The sequence below is a fragment of the Telmatherina bonti genome (genome assembly GCF_933228915.1).
Source record: "Telmatherina bonti genome assembly, chromosome: 18".
Classification (NCBI taxonomy): domain Eukaryota; kingdom Metazoa; phylum Chordata; class Actinopteri; order Atheriniformes; family Telmatherinidae; genus Telmatherina; species Telmatherina bonti.
In genome coordinates, this window is record NC_136616.1 from 4,347,972 (window position 1) to 4,367,817 (window position 19,846).

Sequence of the window (19,846 nt, forward strand, 5' to 3'; positions counted from 1 at the left end):
ACAGAACCTGGATGGGACAGTGCTACTGTTCGTGAGGCAGATGGTCTTGCACCTGGAGGATGAGACATTTTTACAGTTTTTCTACCAGCTGATGCCAGAAGTGGATATTCTGTACAACACTTTGCAAAAACCAAACGTCGACGCGGCCACAGTCAACTGTGCCATTGGCAGCTTCAGAGACAGCGTGGGTCGACTAAGAGTAAAAGTGGACGACATTGCTGAAGGGAGAGAGGCAGTGCAAATGAAACCCAGCTGTGGTGATGAAGGAAGCTTGCGATACTGTGGTTGCCCAGCACATATAGCAGCACAGCTTGTGGACTGCACACTCGTTAGTCATTTCAGCAAATCATGTCCAAGATATGGCCAGTTGGAAATAAAGTTAAGCTTGAAACTGAAGTCACTGTACAGTCACTCAGAGTTGCATGCAAGAAATACCCTTTCTCTGCTGCAGTTGATTTATGACAATAACCTACAGGATGCCTTGTCTGAGACAGTGTCCCTGCTCAAAATGATTATCACAACACCAATGACCACATCTGAGTCAGAAACTGTTCAACACTGAAAAGGATCAAGACATTTACAAGAAACACAATGGGGCAACAGAGGTTAAACGCACTATATGCTATGCTGTCTATTGAAAATGAATTTATCCATGGATTACTGCACTTTGACCAAAGGGTTATTGACAAGTTTGCCCACATAAAAGATGGACAGGCATCCTTTTTATTCTAGAAATGAACAACACTGGTGAGTGACCCTTTATTTGTAATGCTATACATAAAAAATTATTGAATTGCATGGATATAAAACAGCATTTTAGGTGTGTAGGTTGTTTTGTTTTATATTGCTAGTTCATGGCTGATCATGTACTGTATGTATGCAGTGCACCCACAAGGGAGCCACTAAGTGTTGTGCCCCACTTAACTTTTCATACCTGATATGTGTGTATATATCTTATATAGCGCCGGCTGCTAGCATGTAGCAATCATATACATATTTATGTAGACGCTGCGTAGCATCACGCTGCCTATACGAGCCGACATCTCATCACGCCACCATCTTGGATGGGTCTCCTTGCTCCTCCAATGCATTTATTTGTGAGGTGTAGGTCCAACCACAACAATAATTTCACCAATTTTTACCTGATTTTTCTCAGTTTTTTTTTGTTTTTTTTTTTACAAAAGGACAGAGATATTATGATACAGATCATTGTCAAACATTAAAAACTACGTGCTAAAATATTTTATAATGCTATTTAACTAAGACATAAGGTAGCTACAATATAAATGAATGTGATACTAACATGTTTGGTTGTTTATTGATGCATTTAGATTTATCCATTTTTAAATAAATTATTATTCAACCTTGTGAAACGTAATTCCACATGATCTGCTTTCAATATTTCACCGGTTATTGCAGCCGTATGCTGAACAAAATACGGGAATAGTTGCTGCTTTCTCTTGACTGAACCACAAGGGTACATGTCGGAAACTTTTAAAGTTTACTTTCCCCTGTGTCGTACATAATATAGAGATTTACGGGAACATAACATGTGAAAGATGGGTAACAAAAACGTTTTCTGGCCAAACCGGGTTATTAGAGAGTATGATTTTAACTGATGTGAAAATATCCAGATAATCTGATAATATCCAGATTACGTGGTACAGGACGTAATCCAAAGGTCTTCTCAGATGATTCTCAGTATTCTTAACAGCCCAGTCCAGCCTCAGGACTAACCTAAAGATGGCGCCATAGAACCAGAGTGACGTCACATGAAACCCATGAATACTTCATAAATTAGTTGCTAAAACCATTAAAGATCCCAATCCTAAACTTTTTCAGAGTACACTATAGAGCTGAATGCAAAGATTAGTGTATTTATAGGGAAACTGAGTGATTCACGACATTAAAGCTTCTGATTTCGGGCTGTATTGTTGGAAGTGCCACTGAGGACCCGTTCACACCAGTCTTTCATGCTAATTCAGTTCCGTTTGATGGGAAAATCTGCTTTGTTTGGAGTGTTTTGTCACTGCACAAACAATTTCTGATTCGGACTTGGTCCACCTACAAACACAGATCTGTTTGTTTCAAGTAAACTAAACACAAGAAGCGAACTACAGAACAAAATGTCGGGCGATATGTGGTTCAGGACGGGAGAAAAAGATCACGGATCTGATCAACCCAAACCACGGAGATGTGATGCTGACACAAAAACAAGAAATGCTGTGGAGAAAGTGTTGATCCAGGTTTCTACAGCAGCACGTCCCACGCCGGTTTCCTTCATAAATCAGGATCAACGGGAAGTTTAACACGGTGAGGGAACATCTGGCCACGCCCACATGTTGGCCATAAAAGGTCATGCCGACGCCCTGATAAATATTAATCCATCTCATTTCCATGACGGTTCAGCAGGAAAAAAGAATTTTCTGGAAAATGAGGAAGAAATTCTAACAGATAAAGCTGTAAAATGTAAAAGTATTTTATCTGGTGGAGACGGGATGGACATCAGCACCAGCAGAAAGACAGAGGAGGTCAGCAGGGGACAGATGCTGTCAGCGTCTCATCAGACCACCGGACTTATCCAGAAAGGACAAATAAAGTGGTCAGACAGTAAAATGTAGGGAGAAAGTGCATCTTGGTCCACAGGAGGAGGAAGGGGGGGCGCTGCCCACTCCCACAGATTAGAAGCTGAAGGAGTCCAGAGATACGCTGGAACAAAATGCTCCAGATGATGCTGGAAGTGCTTCATTCCTTTGTTTCAGATTATAAAATGAACGGACATAAATGAGACGTCTCTGACTCCAGTTTATTTACTGGGAACATACTGGTGTTCCTGTGTGTCCCAGCTGGGTTGCAGCGCTGCAGATGTGGTCGGAGAGGGGGGGGGGCAGTGGTTCCACCTTGTCCCCCCAGCAGGCGTGTCCTTGTGAATAAATGAGAATTGTCCACCTCTGATGTGTTGCATCACTGCTAGACGTTTGGCAGCAGTTTGGTTCCAACATGATGGTTGGAGGTCGGGGACAACAGCGCTGGTCGCAGCTGAACGGGACACGTTACCATTTAGTAGCATGTTATGTAGCGTCTCCACTATCTGCACACATCTGCAGCTGTACAACAGGTTTCCTCCTGGGCATGGAGGCACCTCCACCTGCCTCCATCTGCCCGATGGCCGCTACACCACGTCTGGCTGTGGAGAACATCGTTCTGTTCCTCTGCTCTGGGTTGGGAAAAGGAGCGGACCCGACCTGTCAGTCCCTTCCCTTTGGAAGGTGCCGGACTGGAGTCCAGAGTCTCCATGTTCCATGTCCACCAGCAGGGACAGATAAGCCACATTGGGGAGCATTTTATATCCAACCATCACTTCATGTTCTGTATCTGCAGGTGGAGGAAACACCTGAGCAGCCTGATGATGGGCTGTTGTCATGGCGACCGCCTCCTTTTACCTGCAGGTCTTCATGTAGAGCTTTATTAGTACGGCAGCTTCTGTACGACTTATTAACTGTGTGATGTGGCTTTTCTAACATGTAGAACTGCTTGGTTTCAGAACATTTTCCTGCTGGACGTTTTACGTGCTGGAGGAACTTTTTCTCTTCTTCTGCAGATGCTGTTAATGTCCAACATTCTGGGGGAAAGTTTACGTTTCATTCGGAACAAATGGCTCAGATTTCTTTTTATTTCCTGCCTTTGGTGTCGCCGTTTCCCGTTTCTCCAGATGTTGTCGTACGCCGGGGTCAGAGTTGGCGTGGAGGTCGGGACGTTTCACCGCCAAGTCCTGCTTTTAGAAACCCCAGAAGTGGACGAGAACCGGCGTACGGCGGGTCTGGAGCTGCAGATTTAGACATGAGACCCCAGGTCCAGAATCGCAACAGGTCTAGCAGACTATCCCAGTGTCAACACATCCTAACAGTAAATTCTGAATAATTTCTGCATCAAACAAACAAACTCTTGGTGCTTCTGGAGAGAAGAAAACACAGGTATCAACCGATCAGGACTAAATATGTGAAAGGTACGTATGAAACTAGACAGAGGCTACCGACCAACAGACTGCCGGGACGTGTGTCCCGCTGCCGGGTTTCTGGTGATGATCTACCAACTGAGTCTCAGAGGGGCTTTGCAAACTCACAGGGCAAGAGGGAGGAAAGTGCTGCTAGTATGGAAGCAAATATTAATCATGTCAGATTACCTCAGAAGGAAGGTTGGAAAAGCACATGAATGAGACAGAAAGAGACAGATCAGTCTGAAACCTGGAAGCGTCCTACGGTCAAAGAGCACAGAGAACATCCCTGATTAGGCGACATGAGTTAATGGTTCTTGGGGGAAGATGGTCATTACCATTATCATTGCTATAGTTCATCAGCATGCCACAAAAGACAGTCAAGAGCTTCTGATTTTCCGGCTCAGTATTTAGGTAGAGGGATTTAATGTGTTCAGCTACTATCTGAGCCCCTCCTGCCAGGTCAACGGCACTCCTGCCCTCATCTGCAAAACAAAGAGGCCAGGACACAAGTCAGCCACAACACGAGGCGGCAAAAAAACCTGTAAAAGACAGAGGAAGTCGTAAACAAGCAGGACATACTGTACAAACCAATGAAACTACAGCAGCATGCAAAAGTTTGGGCACCCCAGAGAAAATCTCCGTTACCCTCCACAGTCCTGCAAGGATGTAACATTTCCTTTTCTTACAGTAAAATCAGTCTTCATATGACAGAAAAGGACAGCGGTCTGAAGCCAAGGTTGGTTAACCCTCCTCATAGTTTAGCACTACGGCAGGACGGCAGCCTGTAGACCCAAGCGTCAGTCGCTTCTTCTGCAAGAGGTTTTCCTCCAATCATCGTCGCATGGGTCTTCCACTTCTGGGCCAAACTAAGCTCTGAAGGTTTGTGGTAAAGACCTTCATCTTCTGCATCTTGAAATGGTCGGGGATGGTCGGCGATGGTCGGCGATGGTCGGGGATGGTCGGGGATGGTCGGCGATGGTCGGCGATGGTCGGGGATGATCGGCGATGGTCGGGGATGGTCGGCGATGGTCGGCGATGGTCGGGGATGGTCAGGGATGGTCGGCGATGGTCGGCGATGGTCGGGGATGGTCGGCGATGGTCGGGGATGGTCGGCGATGGTCGGGGATGGTCGGGGATGGTCGGGGATGGTCAGGGATGGTCGGCGATGGTCAGGGATGATCGGCGATGGTCGGGGATGGTCAGTCAGGGATGGTCAGGGATGGTCGGCGATGGTCAGGGATGATCGGCGATGGTCGGGGATGGTCAGTCAGGGATGGTCAGGGATGGTCGGCGATGGTCAGGGATGATCGGCGATGGTCGGCGATGGTCGGGGATGGTCGGGGATGGTCGGCGAAGGTCGGCGATGGTCGGGGATGGTCAGTCAGGGATGGTCAGTCAGGGATGGTCAGTCAGGGATGGTCGGCGATGGTCAGGGATGATCGGCGATGGTCGGCGATGGTCAGGGATGGTCAGGGATGGTCGGCGATGGTCGGCGATGGTCAGGGATGGTCAGGGATGGTCGGCGATGGTCGGGGATGGTCGGGGATGGTCGGCGATGGTCGGCGATGGTCGGCGATGGTCGGCGATGGTCTGCGATGGTCGGGGATGGTCAGTCAGGGATGGTCAGGGATGGTCGGCGATGGTCAGGGATGATCGGCGATGGTCGGGGATGGTCAGTCAGGGATGGTCAGGGATGGTCGGCGATGGTCAGGGATGATCGGCGATGGTCGGCGATGGTCGGGGATGGTCGGGGATGGTCGGCGAAGGTCGGCGATGGTCGGGGATGGTCAGTCAGGGATGGTCAGTCAGGGATGGTCAGTCAGGGATGGTCAGGGATGGTCAGGGATGGTCGGCGATGGTCGGCGATGGTCAGGGATGGTCGGGGATGGTCGGGGATGGTCGGGGATGGTCGGGGATGGTCGGCGATGGTCGGCGATGGTCGGGGATGGTCGGGGATGGTCGGCGATGGTCGGGGATGGTCGGCGATGGTCAGGGATGGTCGGGGATGGTCGGCGATGGTCAGGGATGGTCAGGGATGGTCGGCGATGGTCGGCGATGGTCGGCGATGGTCGGCGATGGTCAGGGATGGTCGGCGATGGTCTGCGATGGTCGGGGATGGTCGGGGATGGTCGGCGATGGTCGGGGATGGTCGGCGATGGTCAGGGATGGTCGGGGATGGTCGGCGATGGTCGGGGATGGTCGGCGATGGTCGGCGATGGTCGGCGATGGTCAGGGATGGTCAGGGATGGTCGGCGATGGTCGGCGATGGTCGGCGATGGTCGGGGATGGTCGGGGATGGTCGGCGATGGTCGGGGATGGTCGGCGATGGTCGGCGATGGTCAGGGATGGTCAGGGATGGTCAGGGATGGTCGGCGATGGTCGGGGATGGTCGGGGATGGTCGGCGATGGTCGGGGATGGTCGGGGATGGTCGGCGATGGTCGGCGATGGTCGGCGATGGTCGGCGATGGTCGGGGATGGTCGGCGATGGTCAGGGATGGTCGGGGATGGTCGGCGATGGTCGGGGATGGTCGGCGATGGTCGGCGATGGTCGGCGATGGTCAGGGATGGTCAGGGATGGTCGGCGATGGTCGGCGATGGTCGGGGATGGTCGGGGATGGTCGGGGATGGTCGGCGATGGTCGGGGATGGTCGGCGATGGTCGGCGATGGTCGGCGATGGTCAGGGATGGTCAGGGATGGTCGGCGATGGTCGGGGATGGTCGGGGATGGTCGGCGATGGTCGGGGATGGTCGGGGATGGTCGGGGATGGTCGGCGATGGTCGGCGATGGTCGGCGATGGTCGGCGATGGTCGGGGATGGTCGGCGATGGTCGGCGATGGTCGGCGATGGTCGGCGATGGTCAGGGATGGTCGGCGATGGTCGGCGATGGTCGGGGATGGTCGGGGATGGTCGGGGATGGTCGGGGATGGTCGGCGATGGTCGGCGATGGTCGGGGATGGTCGGGGATGGTCGGGGATGGTCGGCGATGGTCGAGGATGGTCGGGGATGGTCGGGGATGGTCGGGGATGGTCGGGGATGGTCGGCGATGGTCGGCGATGGTCGGGGATGGTCGGGGATGGTCGGGGATGGTCGGGGATGGTCGGCGATGGTCGGCGATGGTCGGCGATGGTCGGGGATGGTCGGCGATGGTCGGCGATGGTCGGCGATGGTCGGGGATGGTCGGGGATGGTCGGGGATGGTCGGCGATGGTCGGCGATGGTCGGCGATGGTCGGGGATGGTCGGGGATGGTCGGCGATGGTCGGGGATGGTCGGGGATGGTCGGCGATGGTCGGCGTTCACTGCAGTGAGTTCTCAGGACCCACAGCTGGAAACTTGAGGCGGTCCCTGGGAAATTAAACGGCTAAAAAACCATTTCTTAGATTCCTCCAATTAGTTGAAACTGCGTGAGGTTTAATGTCCTTTCCCTGCTTGCTCAGGACGTGTAGCTAGCAGAGGATTATCAGCCTCTTTCCATTTTCAGTGATTTCACGTTGGCCTGAATAAACGCGAGGTTCTTCCGGGACCACTGGCTGCAAGAAAAACCCCAAATCATGACTGAGCCACCACCGTGCCTGACAGCTGGACAGGCTTTTATCAATATCTCTTCATTAATAGCTCCGAGTGCACGCCCACTGCACCGGAACGTGCTCCCTAAAGACGTCCCGACACACCCCCAGCTGAATCGGTTCTCAGTCCCAGAACCCAGAACTCTGCGGGTCCTGGCGGTGCAGGCTCTCTGGCAGCTAAAGAGTTAACGGCTAGCAGCTTTACGAACAAAGGAAAAAGCTGCAACTTCCCGTTTAGAGAACGACTAGAGGAAGTCATGACTGTGCACTGTTGGGAAAAAGCTTTAAGATTAGCCCTGTCAGACCGTTGCTGGTAAACCAACACACCTGGTCCGTGTCCGGGGTCGGCCCCGGTCCGTGTCCGGGGTCGGCTCCGGTCCGTGTCCGGGGTCGGCTCCGGTCCGTGTCCGTGGTCGGCTCCGGTCCGTGTCCGGGGTCGGCTCCGGTCCGTGTCCGTGGTCGGCTCCGGTCCGGGGTCGGCTCCGGTCCGGGGTCGGCTCCGGTCCGTGGTCGGCTCCGGTCCGGGGTCGGCTCCGGTCCAGGTATCCGGTCCGGTCTTCCTCCAGGTATTCCAGACGTTACGCTGCTGTATGGGTATCTGGACGTGTTTCCATCTTCTGCAGCTCTGCTGCAGCTTCGGTGGTGCCGGTCCAGGACCTGGCACCACCCAGCGGGGGGGGGGGGGGGCATCACGTTCCGGACGCCAGGTGGTTAAAACAGGTGAGCCGATGATGTTTGGAAGCGTACTGTTCTGATATAAAAGGTGTTGGGTATCTAAGAGGGCAACGTAAACTTACCTGGAATCAGACGAATCACTGCCCCCCCCCACCGACCCCCCCATCCCCGCCCCCGTCTCGTCCCAGCGGACAGCCGGCTTTCCAACAGGACGACAGCTGTGACTGAAACCTCAGAAGCTGGCGGCGAGGGCTGCAGGCCGGACGCCAGAACCTCTCATTGTTCAGGTTTGTGTTGGGGGGGTCTGGACACGCTGACACCACTAGAAGAATCCCCCCCAGAGTCATTCTACAGCGTCTGACCAGAGCGAGCCCTACTTACGGCTGTCGTAGCAGATGTTGCCAAGAGCCCGGCCAGTCTGCAGTAGCACCTCCTGGTCCGTGGAGGTTAGCAGCTGAATCAGAGGAGGGATGAGGCCGGCTTCCACGCAGGGGGTCCGCATGAACTCTGCAGAGAGGAGATGGTGTCAGGTTACACGTCGGCGTGCGTCGTAGCTGCGTTTACACAGATCAGAGAAGCGTTTCATTTCTTCATTTTAAGCTTCGTTTACAGTTTCATCCCGTTTTTCCCACTAAGGCCTGGTAATCACTGCTACCCCGACCCTTCCTGCTGAGTCCCAGTCAGCATGGCGTCTCACGTCTCCATGGAGACGTGATGTTTCAGCCTCAGCTGTCGTCTTCCTGCTACTATCTACCTGCTGTCCTCACTGCAGCACCTCCACCTCAGCTGCATCCCAAACATCTTCCTGGCTTTATTCCAGCCACAGAGGATCATTATTTTCCTGCTTTTCTCATCACTTGTTGATCTTTGGCTGCTCCTGATTGGACGTTACCGTCAGTTTAAGCTCTCTGATTGGTGGAAAGTCTGTTGGCAGTGCAGAACTTCCTGGTGGGGAGCATGGAAGCGGTTGGGATTTGGTGTTTTATAGTGTTGTTACTACGGCAACCAGCTGTTTGACTCGTCATGGTCTACGCTCTCCGTAGGAGTCCAGTCGATGTGCATGAAGCTAAAACATTAGCTCTCGCTCCATTGTCAGCTTGTTGCTTAGCAACCACAACCTGGAGCCGGAGAGCAGAGATGGCTTTTATGGCTCCACCATGTTTTTATCCAACGTCACCTGACAGACGTTTGCGACATCCCAACTGCTTTTCACGTCGTCTTCCTGTGACGTTCTTTTTTACGATTTCACGAGGAACCCTGAAGTTACCTCAGTCAGTTTCAGGATCTGAACAAAACCGAAGGAACTTTCCATCAGGAGCCAGTTCAGAACCGTCGAGCGCTGCAAAAAGCAGCCGTTCATATCAGCTGAGACTTTGAAGTGAACCTCATCACAGACATTAACATCATCTGGACTCCGTTAGAAGCCGCCAAACCTGAAACAACCTCCCAGATTTTCACCTGAAAACGTTGCATTGTGCAGCTTTCAACCAGAACCAGGGGGGTCGTCTCTGAGCTGCTGCAGACGTTTCCGGAAGCCGTGACATCAATGGCGGCGGGCGGCTGGCAGGCTCGGTGACGGATCATTAACAACCCGTCATTAGCAGAACCTTTTTCTTGCCTTCTTCTGCACCCACACAGAACGTTTCTGCATCGACAACATCCCCGACAGAGACGCCAGGAGACGACGGCTCCACCATTCCATTAGACTGAATTCACCGTTTCCATGACAACAAGCTGCTCCGAGAACAGAGCGACGAAGGATGGAACGTCTCACCATTTTTTGCCACCTCAGCTATGATGTTGGCTACTTTGGGGGTGCAGGAACACTGGGGGGTCAGCAGGGTGGGAAGCAGGGGGAGGATGCCCGTCTCCTGGATCTTCATGCTGGTCTCAGTGTCTGCAAGCAGAAACCCAGTTCAGGTCATCTCCGTCAGCGAGGTCCCTCCGGAACCAGTTCCCGACATGTCCCCCAGTCCTCCCGACACGTCCCCCGGTCCCCCCGACACGTCCCCCGGTCCCCCCGACACGTCCCCCGGTTCCCCGACACATCCCCCGGTTCCCCCGACACGTCCCCCGGTTCCCCCGACACGTCCCCCGGTTCCCCCGACACGTCCCCCGGTTCCCCCGACACGTCCCCCGGTCCCCCCGACACGTCCCCCGGTTCCCCCGGTTCCCCCGACATGTCCCCCGGTTCCCCGACATGTCCCCCCGACATGTCCCCCGGTTCCCCGACATGTCCCCCCGACATGTCCCCCGGTTCCCCGACATGTCCCCCCGACATGTCCCCCGGTTCCCCGACACGTCCCCCGGTTCCCCCGACATGTCCCCCCGACACGTCCCCCGGTTCCCCCGACACGTCCCCCGGTTCCCCGACATGTCCCCCGGTTCCCCCGACATGTCCCCCGGTTCCCCGACATGTCCCCCGACATGTCCCCCGGTTCCCCGACATGTCCCCCCGACATGTCCCCCGGTTCCCCGACATGTCCCCCCGACACGTCCCCCGGTTCCCCCGACATGTCCCCCCGACACGTCCCCCGGTTCCCCCGACACGTCCCCCGGTTCCCCGACATGTCCCCCGGTTCCCCCGACATGTCCCCCGGTTCCCCCGACATGTCCCCCGGTTCCCCGACATGTCCCCCCGACACGTCCCCCGGTTCCCCCGACATGTCCCCCGGTTCCCCCGGCATGTCCCCCGACATGTCCCCCAACATGTCCCCCGGTTCCCCGACATGTCCCCCGGTTCCCCGACATGTCCCCCGGTTCCCCCGACATGTCCCCCGGTTCCCCCGACATGTCCCCCCCGACATGTTCCCCGGTTCCCCCCGACATGTCTCCCGGTTCCCCCGACATGTCTCCCGGTTCCCCCGACATGTCCCCCCCGACATGTCCCCCCCGACATGTCCCCCCGGTTCCCCGACACGTCCCCCGGTTCCCCCGACACGTCCCCCGGTTCCCCCGACACGTCCCCCGGTTCCCCGACACGTCCCCCGGTCCCCCCGACACGTCCCCCCGACACGTCCCCCGGTTCCCCCGACATGTCCCCCCGGTTCCCCGACATGTCCCCCGGTTCCCCGACATGTCCCCCCGACACGTCCCCCGGTTCCCCCGACATGTCCCCCGGTTCCCCCGACATGTCCCCCCGACATGTCCCCCAACATGTCCCCCGGTTCCCCGACATGTCCCCCGACATGTCCCCCGGTTCCCCGACATGTCCCCCCGACATGTCCCCCGGTTCCCCCGGCATGTCCCCCCGACATGTCCCCCCCCGACATGTCCCCCGGTTCCCCGACATGTCCCCCGACATGTCCCCCCGACATGTCCCCCGATTCCCCCGACATGTCCCCCAGTTCCCCAACATGTCCCCCGGTGACCCGACATGTCCCCCCGACATGTTCCCCGGTTCCCCCGACATGTCCCCCCGACATGTCCCCCCGACATGTCTCCCGGTTCCCCCGACATGTCCCCCCCGACATGTCCCCCGGTTCCCCGACATGTCCCCCGGTTCCCCCGACATGTCCCCCCGACATGTCCCCCGGTTCCCCCGACATGTCCCCCCCGACATGTCCCCCCGACATGTCCCCCGGTTCCCCCGACATGTCCCCCGGTTCCCCCGACATGTCCCCCCCGACATGTCCCCCGGTTCCCCCGACATGTCCCCCCCGACATGTCCCCCCGACATGTCCCCCGGTTCCCCCGACATGTCCCCCGGTTCCCCCGAACCGAACCGGTCCAGACCCGGTGCAGACCCGGTCCAGCGGGTACTTACTGTTGCTGGCGAGCGCTTTCAGCAGGTAGTCCAGGCAGCCCTCCACGCTGCCAGCGGCGCTGTCGGTAGAGACCAGCTTCAGCTTCTCCAGAGCTTCACTCAGGTTGTCTGAAAGCAAACGTTGCGTCACACAGCTGTTACCATGACAACCACTCAGTTCCACCAGTATGGATATCGGAATCACGCCCATACTGGTATCGACACTCATACTTACTGTTTATTAAACATTAACGTTATAACACATAAATATGGTTTCCTGACAGTTTTCCAGCTTTTTAATGGAAGGATGAGACATGATGTCTCCCACATTAACCAGTTAGTCCTCCAGCTGACGTTCTGGTCCACGTTCCTTACCAGTCAGCTGGAAAACCATTTATTAGAACTCATATCGGTAATCCAATGTCAGTATTGCTGACTTGATGTTTAGGACCTTTTTATTCTGAGCCATGTCAACCGATCCGGACCACAAGGATCATGAAAACCTGCACTGCACAATACCAGGTGGGCGGAGCCTCCATGACATCCCCTATTGGTCTCTGAGGAGCTGAACTGAAGCTCAGTGGACGGTTCCTACCATCACCCTCTTGGAAGCATCACGCACGTCTTCTCTCCAGGAAAATCAAAAATGAGCAAAGAGGCGGAGGTTTGAATGGAGCTGTGAGCGTGGGGGTGGGATGATTGACATCTAGCAATCTCCCGTGTTGAGATGAAATTACTTCTAAAAGGTGGAGCAGGAAAAGTGAACGTGTTTATTTCTGCTGTGAACGTGTTTATTTCTGCTGTAAACGCGTTTATTTCTGCTGTAAACGCGTTTATTTCTGCTGTAAACGCGTTTATTTCTGCTGTGAACGTGTTTATTTCTGCTGTGAACGTGTTTATTTCTGCTGTGAACGTGTTTATTTCTGCTGTGAACGTGTTTATTTCTGCTGTGAACGTGTTTATTTCTGCTGTGAACGTGTTTATTTCTGCTGTGAACGTGTTTATTTCTGCTGTGAACGTGTTTATTTCTGCTGTGAACGTGTTTATTTCTGCTGTAAACGTGTTTATTTCTGCTGTGAACGCGTTTATTTCTGCTGTGAACGCGTTTATTTCTGCTGTAAACGTGTTTATTTCTGCTGTAAACGTGTTTATTTCTGCTGTAAACGTGTTTATTTCTGCTGTGAACGTGTTTATTGCTGCTGTAAACGTGTTTATTTCTGCTGTAAACGTGTTTATTTCTGCTGTAAACGTGTTTATTTCTGCTGTAAACGTGTTTATTCCTGCTGTAAACGTGTTTATTCCTGATGTAAACGTGTTTATTCCTGATGTAAACGTGTTTATTTCTGCTGTAAACGTGTTTATTTCTGCTGTAAACGTGTTTATTTCTGCTGTAAACGTGTTTATTTCTGATGTAAACGTGTTTATTTCTGCTGTAAACGTGTTTATTTCTGCTGTAAACGTGTTTATTTCTGCTGTAAACGTGTTTATTTCTGATGTAAACGTGTTTATTTCTGATGTAAACGTGTTTATTCCTGCTGTAAACGTGTTTATTCCTGATGTAAACGTGTTTATTCCTGATGTAAACGTGTTTATTTCTGCTGTAAACGTGTTTATTTCTGCTGTAAACGTGTTTATTTCTGATGTAAACGTGTTTATTCCTGCTGTAAACGTGTTTATTTCTGCTGTAAACGTGTTTATTTCTGATGTAAACGTGTTTATTTCTGCTGTAAACGTGTTTATTTCTGCTGTAAACGTGTTTATTTCTGCTGTAAACGTGTTTATTCCTGATGTAAACGTGTTTATTCCTGATGTAAACGTGTTTATTTCTGCTGTAAACATGTTTATTTCTGATGTGAGTCATGAAAGTCGATATGTCGTGAGTCGCGATGCTACGCGATGCAACGTGATGCTATGCGATGCAACGTGCTGCTACGCGATGCAACGTGCTGCTACGCGATGCAACGTGACGTTACGCGATGCAACGTGATGCTACGCGATGCAACGTAACGTTACGCGATGCAACGTGACGCTACGCGATGCAACGTGACGCTACGCGATGCAACGTGACGCTACGCGATGCAACGTGACGTTACGCGATGCAACGTGACGCTACGCGATGCAACGTGACGCTACGCGATGCAACGTGACGCTACGCGATGCAACGTAACGTTACGCGATGCAACGTGACGCTACGCGATGCAACGTGACGCTACGCGATGCAACGTGACGTTACGCGATGCAACGTGATGCTACGCGATGCAACGTGATGCTACGCGATGCAACGTGATGTTACGCGATGCAACGTGATGCTACGCGATGCAATGTGATGCTACGCGATGCAGCGTGATGCTACGTAATGCTACATGAAGCTACGTCATGCTGGAATGACTGTTACAAGTGAACTTCATTTCACCAGCTTGGATACTGGTTATATTTTACTGGGAAGAAATGTGACCAGGTGATTCTGGTCTGACATAGAAAGCGACTTTAACAGCGACGTGGAGATGAATTCCAGAGGAAGGTCCTCTCCTGCAGCCGCCAGACATCCGGGAGCAGAGGAAACCCACCGCTAATGGATCTGCTGCAGACGCCTCAGGAACACACACACTGGAGCCCAGCAGGTGTGTGTTGCAGCGACATGGTTATCCCACCTGATCTGCACGTCCACGGATCGTCAAGCTATCATTAGGGATCAGACACGCATCAGTGGAACCAGTAAAACCACTGCAGCTGGTCACCAGTAACCAGTATGAGCTCACCACCAGCACTGCAGACTGGGGGAGTCACTGGAACCAGTAAAACCACTGCAGTCACCAGTAACCAGTATGAGCTCACCACCAGCACTGCAGACTGGGGGAGTCACTGGAACCAGTAAAACCACTGCAGCTGGTCACCAGTAACCAGTATGAGCTCACCACCAGCACTGCAGACTGGGGGAGTCACTGGAACCAGTAAAACCACTGCAGCTGGTCACCAGTAACCAGTATGAGCTCACCACCAGCACTGCAGACTGGGGGAGTCACTGGAACCAGTAAAACCACTGCAGCTGGTCACCAGTAACCAGTATGAGCTCACCACCAGCACTGCAGACTGGGGGAGTCACTGGAACCAGTAAAACCACTGCAGCTGGTCACCAGTAACCAGTATGAGCTCACCACCAGCACTGCAGACTGGGGGAGTCACTGGAACCAGTAAAACCACTGCAGCTGGTCACCAGTAACCAGTATGAGCTCACCACCAGCACTGCAGACTGGGGGAATTTAGAGACTGCATCATAATAATCTTCATCCGATTGCGTAACATCTGTGGAGATGGAGGAGTGCCATCTTCATCCTCACCATCATCATCCTCCTCATCATCACAATTATCATCATCTTCATCCTCATCATCACCAGCTCTACCATCCCAGGGCTCTGCCTTCATTTCCCACCCTAACCCAGCACGGACTGGTGGCGGTGGGGGGAAACCAGTAGGGAGGCAGCGAGGCTACCCCACCCGAGAACTGGCCACGCGCATGCACGCGCGTGCCTCCACGACGTGGCTGCTTCAGCCTGCTAACCGGTTAGGCGGGTTGGTTAGTCAGCGGGTTGGTTAGTTAGTGGGCTGGTTAGTCAGCGGGCTGGTTAGTTAGCTGTTTACTCACCCATCTCGGCAGGATGTGGCACCGGGAAGCGAACCGGGGGTTGTGTCCGTGCAGCGAGCCGTTCCAGCCGGAGGCCCCAGCGGCGGGTAGCTAGATCCGGGCGGGGAGAGGCGGAAGGCGGCGGAACACCGGGCGGAACACCGGGAAGCTCAGCGGGAAGCTCCGGCCCAACGCAGCGGGCTTCCTCTCATGTCCACCCCGACAGGGTCTGAACCGAACTGAGTCCTGAATGGCTCCTCACGCGGACATGCTCAGTCAAGCCAGGCAGCGCGAGGGGGGAGCGCTTCCGGTCCTACCTTCAAAATAAAAGCAACGGGAAGCAACCAGCAGGGGGCGCGAGAACACCGGAAATGCGTCTTCCTCCGGCATCATGTCATCAGCACGAGACGCAGATAAAAACACTTTGATAAAAAATACATTTTAATATAAATACATTAATAAAAGTAGGTAAATAAATGACTTTTCAAAAATTGTGTGTCATAAAGTTTTGCTACAAAATAAAGAAAAATATAAATAAAAACATGCCTTTAAATGTTTCATATATATTTTCATTCAGATGAATAGAATAGCCCTGCGATGGACTGGCGAGCTGTCCAGGGTGTACCCTGCCTTTCGCCCACAGCCTGCTGGGATAGGCTCCAGCTTCCCGCCACCCTGAATTGGATTAAGCGGTTCAGAAAATGAATGAATGGATGAATAAAATAAAGCCACTGGTTGTGATAAACTGGCTATTCTGTGTTACCGTGACAACGAGTAAATGTGCACAGACCAGTAAGGTTGAGACCCAGTTTCAATAAAATAGTTCCATCACTTTTAGTTATAAATGTTTAGTCATTAATATTTAATAGTAAAAATAGTTATATTAATATCATGTTATTTTTTGTTAATAAAATTCATTCATTCATTTTCTAAACCGCTTTATCCGATTCAGAGTGCGGGAAGCTGGAGCCTATCCCAGCTGGCTTTGGGCGAAAGGCAGGGTACACCCTGGACAGCTCGCCAGTCCATCGCAGGGGCTAATAAAATGAATCTTACTAAATATAATGTAATAATCAGCTTGATCAGTTACATTTTCCATTATTAATGCAGAGAAGATGATTTAAATGAGCCTAACACCTTCAGAATCCAGCAGAAGATATTGTCCTGTTTGGTTCTTCATCGCGGTTCCAGTCATGAAGCAGATCATTTACTGCTGTTGCATCTGAGAGATGCTGCAGAGGACGGCGTGTTGCAGCCGTGCAGGACAGCCAGCAGCAGGGCATCATGTGGAGCCTCCTGCCTGACATGAATACTGTCAGCTCATCCTTAGAACTCGTGCAACGAGGAGTTTCCCGCTTGAATTCTGCAGCTCTTTGTTTACATGTTTTACGTTACGATTTGGCCCCCAGCTGATCACAACACAGGACCCTTACTCGTTTAGAGGAATGAACTCTAGTATGTCGATAACGAACTGTCTCACAGTTGCTGAATTTATTTATCACCTTGGACTTTATTTTTAGCATATTTGTTGTGTCCTGGTGCAGCTTGCAGACCACGATGCTTCTTCAGGGTGGAAACGTTATGAAACATTCATTTCAATGACTGATAAAACAGTAAATCAATCAAACTTTATTTATGAAGCGCTTTTCCAACATAGAGCAGGTGACTCAAAGCGCTTTATAGTTTAAGATAAGACAGAAAACATGCAGACAGACACATCATATCATAGAACTGGTCAGCGCCTGGCCCTGATATGATCCATGCCTACTGGCTAAAGAGACTGACTTCACTCCATGAATGCCTGGCAGCACAAATGAACCAACTCCTGAAGGATGGGACTCACCCTGAATGGCTGACCAACAGTCCTGATACTGAAAGACCCCCACAAGGGATCAGTCCCATCAACTACCGGCCAATAACCTGCCTCTCCATGACATGGAAGCTCCTGTCAGGCGTCATGGCGACTACGGTAAGTGGGCACATGGATCAATACATGGCAGAGACACAGAAAGGCATTGGCAGAGGAACCAGAGGAGCCAAACATCAGCTACTGGTTGACAGAACAGTCGCTTGAGACTGTAAAACCAGACAGACAAACCTGTGCACCGCATGGATTGACTACCGGAAAGCCTACGACTCGATGCCACACACATGGATCCTGGAATGTCTGAAGCTGTAAGAGATCAACAGCACCATGAGGACCTTTGTTGCAAACTCAATGAGGCTGTAGCAGACCAACCTGGAGGCCAACTTCAAGCCAATTGCACAAGTCTCCATCAAATGTGGCGTATATCAGGGAGATGTCCTGTCCCCGCTGCTGTTCTGTAGAGGTCTGAACCCCCTCAGCCAGCTAATCAACAAGACTGGCTCAGGAATGGGGTCACCATCAGCCACCTCCTAAACATGGACATATTTATGCATATATATATATATATATATATATATATATATAAACTTACAAATACAACATTGACAGGATGAAAGTAAATCAGGTTCCTGATCCTCATAGAAACATCAGAGACACCTTGCTGGAAGGGGAGGGGGGAGGGGGAGGGGGGGCAGGAGGAGAAGGCGGCTCGCGCGCTCTCCCTCCTCCCTCGCGCCACCAGCAGAGCTGCCTCCATCCTCCTCCTCTGTTCTCCTTCCAGTCTGCAGGAGTTTGCTCCTTCTGCAGGGAACGTCGTCGTTTCTTCTCCTTCCAGGTGATCGTCGCCATGGAGATGATGAGCAGCACGCAGCGACGCGGCGTCCGCGTGCGCGGCTTGCTGAGGAGGAACTGGCTTCTCATCGCCACCGTTGTGTCGGTGCTGCTCGGTATGTGCACGCTCCTCCATCACGTCCATGTCACGTGCTGTTGTGCAGAATCTATGTCTGATTGGTCCGGAAACCGCATCGGGACCTGGACCTGGTCCTGGTCCTGGTCCTGGACCTGGACCTGGACCTGGACCTGGTCCCGGTCCCGGTCCTGGACCTGGTCCTGGACCTGGTCCCGGTCCCGGTCCCGGTCCTGGACCTGGTCCTGGACCCGGTCCTGGTCCTGGTCCTGGACCCGGTCCTGGACAATCGTTGTGTCCTCTGTCTGGATGCGTCCCAGTCAAACGTGACCAGACTGATGGTGTGTGTGTGTGTGTGTGTGAAGCGGCACAATGCTTCCAGTGTGCAGCGGCAGGTGCTGCATGTCGTCATGAGGATGTTTACTGTTTTGTTTACACTGTAAGCTTTTCTTACGTAAGCTGTAAGTTTGTTTTTGTACGAAGTAAAGATGAAGACGAGCTGGAACCTGCTTAGTTCCACACAAGGATCAGAAACATCAGCAGGACTAATTTAACTCACCTGGTCTACTTCCTGTTTACTCCTATACCCAACCAGCCAATCAGACGGCTGCATGTAGACACGCTGAAGTTCAGACTGCATGGAGCTTCATATCAACACGGAACTAGTTCAGTCCATCACACCAAGAATTACAAAGTCTAACTCGGTACCAGAAGGTGGACCCGATGAAGAGGACGACTCGGTACCAGAAGGTGGACCCGATGAAGAGGACGACTCGGTACCAGAAGGTGGACCCGATGAAGAGGACGACTCGGTACCAGAAGGTGGACCTGATGAAGAGGACGACTCGGTACCAGAAGGTGGACCCGATGAAGAGGACGACTCGGTACCAGAAGGTGGACCCGACGAAGAGGACGACTCGGTACCAGAAGGTGGACCCGACGAAGAGGACGACTCGGTACCAGAAGGTGGACCCGACGAAGAGGACGACTCGGTACCAGAAGGTGGACCCGACGAAGAGGACGGCCCGGTACCAGAAGGTGGACCCGACGAAGAGGACGGCCCGGTACCAGAAGGTGGACCCGACGAAGAGGACGACTCGGTACCAGAAGGTGGACCCGACGAAGAGGACGGCCCGGTACCAGAAGGTGGACCCGACGAAGAGGACGACTCGGTACCAGAAGGTGGACCCGACGAAGAGGACGGCCCGGTACCAGAAGGTGGACCCGACGAAGAGGACGGCCCGGTACCAGAAGGTGGACCCGACGAAGAGGACGGCCCGGTACCAGAAGGTGGACCCGACGAAGAGGACGGCCCGGTACCAGAAGGTGGACCTGAGGAACAGGACGGCCCGGTACCAGAAGGTGGACCCGACGAAGAGGACGACTCGGTACCAGAAGGTGGACCCGACGAAGAGGACGACTCGGTACCAGAAGGTGGACCCGATGAAGAGGACGACTCGGTACCAG

The 19,846-nt window shown here is 53.1% G+C and overlaps 2 protein-coding genes across 3 annotated transcripts in view; one reads left to right on the forward strand and one right to left on the reverse strand.

Annotated features, from left to right (window-relative positions):
- rap1gds1 (RAP1, GTP-GDP dissociation stimulator 1) overlaps positions 1 to 15,874 on the reverse strand; it is a 74,465-nt gene extending 58,591 nt beyond the window's left edge. Inside the window, exons 1-5 of one of the 2 annotated variants that reach the window (XM_079258076.1) lie at positions 15,627 to 15,874; positions 12,005 to 12,112; positions 10,013 to 10,135; positions 8,620 to 8,745; positions 4,333 to 4,479 (exon numbers count right to left, since the gene is read on the reverse strand). In XM_079258076.1, coding sequence (XP_079114202.1) covers positions 4,333 to 4,479; positions 8,620 to 8,745; positions 10,013 to 10,135; positions 12,005 to 12,112; positions 15,627 to 15,630 — 508 coding nt within the window. In that variant the 5' untranslated portion in view covers positions 15,631 to 15,874. The remainder of the gene's footprint in view (positions 1 to 4,332; positions 4,480 to 8,619; positions 8,746 to 10,012; positions 10,136 to 12,004; positions 12,113 to 15,626) is intronic. The other variant, XM_079258077.1, reaches the window with a different exon arrangement.
- slc1a1 (solute carrier family 1 member 1) overlaps positions 15,640 to 19,846 on the forward strand; it is a gene marked incomplete at both ends in the record, with an annotated part of 50,543 nt that continues 46,336 nt past the window's right edge. Inside the window, 3 exons of the mRNA XM_079257500.1 lie at positions 15,640 to 15,712; positions 17,414 to 17,574; positions 18,308 to 18,419. Of these exons, the coding sequence (XP_079113626.1) occupies positions 15,640 to 15,712; positions 17,414 to 17,574; positions 18,308 to 18,419 (346 nt within the window). The remainder of the gene's footprint in view (positions 15,713 to 17,413; positions 17,575 to 18,307; positions 18,420 to 19,846) is intronic.